This window comes from Scomber japonicus, chromosome 17 (assembly GCF_027409825.1).
Source record: "Scomber japonicus isolate fScoJap1 chromosome 17, fScoJap1.pri, whole genome shotgun sequence".
In the NCBI taxonomy this organism is placed as follows: domain Eukaryota; kingdom Metazoa; phylum Chordata; class Actinopteri; order Scombriformes; family Scombridae; genus Scomber; species Scomber japonicus.
This window is the reverse complement of record NC_070594.1, coordinates 4,125,152-4,129,939: the sequence shown is the minus strand read 5'-3', so window position 1 is coordinate 4,129,939 and position 4,788 is coordinate 4,125,152. Positions and strand designations below refer to the sequence as shown.

General features: G+C 44.3%; 1 protein-coding gene across 1 annotated transcript in view; it reads left to right on the top strand.

The window, feature by feature from the left end:
* msraa (methionine sulfoxide reductase Aa) overlaps positions 1-4,788 on the top strand; it is a 26,719-nt gene extending 21,931 nt beyond the window's left edge. The window contains exons 2-4 of the mRNA XM_053337437.1: positions 3,665-3,733; positions 3,979-4,098; positions 4,739-4,788. Of these exons, the coding sequence (XP_053193412.1) occupies positions 3,665-3,733; positions 3,979-4,098; positions 4,739-4,788 (239 nt within the window). The remainder of the gene's footprint in view (positions 1-3,664; positions 3,734-3,978; positions 4,099-4,738) is intronic.

Here is a 4,788-nt window from a genome sequence, read left to right as displayed (position 1 = left end):
TCATTTCACATCTCTTATTTCCTTAAATCTCTCTCACTGACATCCAGATGTGAGAATGTTTAAATGAGACAGAAGTGTTCACAGAGTCTCCTGCAGCTGGAATCACTCACTGCTCAGTTTACACACATCTGAATATTTTATCTCTATAAATTAAATTAGACTCTAGACTGAAAAACATTATTTCAATCATGATCAAGGAAGCAAGGATAGATGGAAGGAAGAGATGACAAGAAGGAAGGACAAATGGAAGGAAAGGAAGGAAGAGACGACAAGAAGGAAGGAAGGATAGATGGAAGGAAGAGATGACAAGAAGGAAGGAAGGAAGGAAGGATAGATGGAAGGAAGAGACAACAAGAAGGAAGCATGGAAGGAAGGAAGGAAGGAAGGAAGGAAGGAAGGAAGGAAGGAAGGATAGATGGAAGGAAGAGACAACAAGAAGGAAGCATGGAAGGAAGGAATGAAGGAAGGAAGGATAGATGGAAGGAAGAGACAACAAGAAGGAAGCATGGAAGGAAGGAAAAGAAGACAGGAAGGAAGGAAGGAAGGAAGCAAGGATAGATGGAAGGAAAGAAAGAGAAGGAGGGAGGAAGGACAGATGGAAGGAAGGATCGAAAGGAAGGAAGGATGGAGGAAGGAAAAGACGGGAAGGAAGGAAGGAAGCAAGGATAGATGGAAGGAAAGAAGGGAGGAAAGAAAGAGAATGAGGGAGGAAGGACAGATGGAAGGAAGGATCGAAAGGAAGGAAGGATAGAGGAAAGGAAGGAAGGAAGGAAGGTAGGAGGGAAGGAAGGAAGGTAGGAGGGAGGAAGGACAGACGGAAGGAAGGGAGGAAAGAAAGAGAAGGAGGGAGGAAGGATAGATGGAAGGAAGGAAAGAAGGAACAGTCAAAACAGACGGGGTCAATTTGACAGGAAGGTTAAACAATAAGAGTATAAACAGAAACTGAAACGGATAATTGATCAGATTAAATTAAACACAAACAGGAAACAGGAAGCTCTGCGTTTTATTTTGAAAGGTTTTTATTTTTACAGTTTTCTTGATGAACAAACAGAGAAAAGTAAAAAGATTAATTCATAATTGTCAGTTTCCTAAATTGAAATATGATTACAGTGAATTCAGACTACAAACATTCTCTGGTGTGTGTGTGTGTGTGTGTGTGTGTGTGTGTGTGTGTGTGTGTGTGTGTGTGTGTGTGTGTGTGTGTGTGTGTGTGTGTGTGTGTGTGTGTGTGTGTGTGTGTGTGTGTGTGTGTGTGTGTGATGGCCGCTGATTGGTTGGCAGTATCCATCTGGCTGCTTTTGTCTATAGGCATGTTGCCCCCAATGAAAAATGATGCCTTCATGCATGAGGAAAGACCGTGTGTGTGTGTGTGTGTGTGTGTGTGTGTGTGTGTGTGTGTATAAAGAAGGGGGAGGATGTGAGGAGGGTGGATCCAGATGTTGGGTTCATTCTCATTCTCTCTTACCCCATCCCATTTATTTTAATCTGCCTCCCTCCCCCACAGCATTGTACAGCAAGCCATCTGTAGACACACACACACACACACACACACACACACACACACACACGCACACACTCACACCGCCCCCGGCATGCTAACGCTAATGCGTGTTAGCTCAGCCAGGTGGCTGGGTGGCCTCAAATGGGTCCTCATGCACCTCTGGCTCTGCGCTGATTGGAGTGAATGCAGCTGCTATGAAATTATGCAGAGCTGCTCCACTCTGTTTAAGTGGGTCAGTGTGTGTGTGTGTGTGTGTGTGTGTGTGTGTGTGTGTGTGTGAGCCTCTCAGGTAAATGTAGTATATTATGTTATTCGGTGGTGTTCTCATATTAAAATCATATTGTTTATGTAAAGTAGAGCCTGCTGTATATATATGGAGGTAAATTCCTCCCTGAACTCCTTCCTTCCTTCCTTCCTCTCTACTTTTCCTTCCTTCCTTCCTTCCTCTCTTCTTTTCCTTCCTTCCTTCCTTCCTTCCTTCCTTCCTCTCTTCTTTTCCTTCCTTCCTTCCTCTCTTCTTTTCCTTCCTTCCCTCCTTCTTGTCTTCTCTTCCTTTCTCCCTTTTTCCCTTCCTTCCATCTGTCCTTGCACCCTTTCTTTCTTCCTTCCTTCCTCCCATCTTTCTTTCCTCTCTTCTTTTCCTTCCTTCCTTCCTTCTTCCCTTCCTCTCTTCCTTCCATCTGTCCTTGCTCCCTTTCTTCCTTCCATCTTTCTTTCCTATCTTCCATTTTTTCCTTCCTTCCTTCCTTCCTTCCTCTCTTCTTTCCCTTCCTTTCTCCCTTTTTTCCTTCCTTCCATCTTTCCTTCCTAAATACGGATCCGGATACAGACGGAGCCTTCTGTCCGTGCTCTGCGTTCATTCCGTCCGTATTTCCGTATTTCTTAAGAAGGAAGGGAGGAAAGAAGGAAGGGAGGAAGGAAAAGAAGAGAGGAAGGAAGGAAGGAAGGAAAAGTAGAGAGGAAGGAAGGAAGGGAGGAAGGAAAGGAGAAAGCCCATACTTATATGGGGCGGGGCCATGGGCGGGGCCATGGGCGGAGTCATGGGCGGAGCGGGGAGGTTGCTATGGTTGCAAAGGCTGGATCTGGAGGACATTGGTCAATCAACCTGTCAATCAGGACGTAGCCACGCCCTAATGCATACCCTGCTTTATCGTCACATATAAAATCAGGGAGGCCAAAATGTCCCAAATGAACATCATACTGCATTGAAGAAGGCTTTAAACTAGCGATTGAGACCATAAACACATTTTGAAAACGTTTACTGAGGTTAGAAATCAAGTGAGAAGTTGGTGAATTCTCCATTGACTTGTATAGAGACGGTCGCCCCCTGGTGGCCTTTTGATAGAATGCAGCTCTAAGTTACTTCCTGGTTGGCCTCATTTCAGAGGACAGGAACTCCCCGTCTGGTCTGTTGAGCAGAAATGGGCCTTTAGGGAGAACATGATGTCATTAAGTTAAAGCAGCTCAATCTTAATAAAGAAAGTCACTTTATATTAGTGAACACATGAATCACACTAATGATAACTTGGAACATGTGGAAGCTTGTCTTTCATTCATTGTGTAGTGATTTATAAAAGCTATATCTTCAAGAGGTAGAATATTCTTTTAACCCTCCTGTTGTCCTCAGGTCAAGGAAGGACAGGAGGAAGGAAGGAAAGGAATAAGGAGAGAGGGAGGGAGGGAGGAAAGGAGGAAGGAAGGAAGGAAGGAAGGAAAGGAAAGGAGTAAGGAGGGAGGGAGGAAAAGAGGAAGGAAGGAAAGGAGTAAGGATGAAAAGAAAGGAGTAAGGAGGGAGGGAGGGAGGAAGGAAGTAAAGGAGTAAGGATGAAAAGAGTAAGGAATTTAGGATAGAAGGAAGGAAGGAAAGAAAGGAGTAAGGAGGGAGGGAGGGAGGAAGGAATGAAGGAAGGAAAGGAGTAAAGAGGGAGGGAGGGAGGAAAGGAGGAAGGATGGATGGAAGGAAGGAAGGAAGTAAGGAAAGAAGGAACAGTCAAAAGAGAGATGGGGTCAATTTGACCCGGGAGGACGACACAATGAATAAATGATAAATAAAAACGAGACAGTAACAATGAGTTTTAAGATGCTGCGAGCTTTTATTTTTTTTATTTATCATTTTATTTTGGATGTTTCCTGTTTTTAATGATTTCTCTCTTTCATATTCAGCCAAACACGATGTGAACGGAAACAAGACGGTTCCACCTTTCCCTGAAGGAACCCAGATGGTGATGTTTGGTGAGTTCACTTCAATACTGACGCTGATCAAATATTCATATTTATCTTCCTACTGTGGTTACTTCTCTTTCTTTCTTTCTTTCTTTCTTTCTTTGTTTATTTCTTTCCTCCTTTATCTTTCTTTCTCTCTCTCTCTCTCTTCCTCTCTCTCTCTCTGTTTCTCTCTCTCTCTCTCTCTCTCCTCTCTCTCTCTCTCTTTCTAGTTGGATCAAATATTTAATATTTAATTTATTCTTGTCTTAAAGGGATGGGCTGTTTCTGGGGAGCAGAGCGGAAGCTTTGGAGACAGAAAGGTGTTTATTCCACCCAGGTGGGCTACTCTGGAGGCTACACCCCTAACCCCACCTACAACGAAGTGTGCACAGGTATCCTCTACATAGCGACACACACACACACACACACACACACACACACACACACACACACGTAATGTACCCACAGACTGTATAAAAGAAATGGACGTCACATCCGTGACGTCACCCATTGGTTTGTGGACTGCTGCTCGGAAGCCAATAGTTTCTAATCTAGGCAGCGCCATCTTGAAAATTTCAGGTGCATGCTGGGAAAAATAAAAACACGGATTCTACTTATATGGGCATGAGGCGGGGCCGTGGGCAGAGCGGGGAGGTTGCTATGGTTGCGAGGGCTGGATCTCGAGGACATTGGTCAATCAACCTGTCAATCAGGACGTAGCCACGCCCTAATGCATACCCTGCTTTATCGTCACATATAAAATCAGGGAGGCCAAAATGTCCCAAATGAACATCATACTGCATTGAAGAAGGCTTTAAACTAGCGATTGAGACCATAAACACATTTTGAAAACGTTTACTGAGGTTAGAAATCAAGTGAGAAGTTGGTGAATTCTCCATTGACTTGTATAGAGACGGTCGCCCCCTGGTGGCCTTTTGATAGAATGCAGCTCTAAGTTACTTCCTGGTTGGCCTCATTTCAGAGGACCAGAACTCCCCGCCTAGCAGTGTGTTGTCTACTGATTGTCGATAGGTGGAGTGAATCATTTCCCCTCAGGTCCTGTTATACTGGAACATGGATGA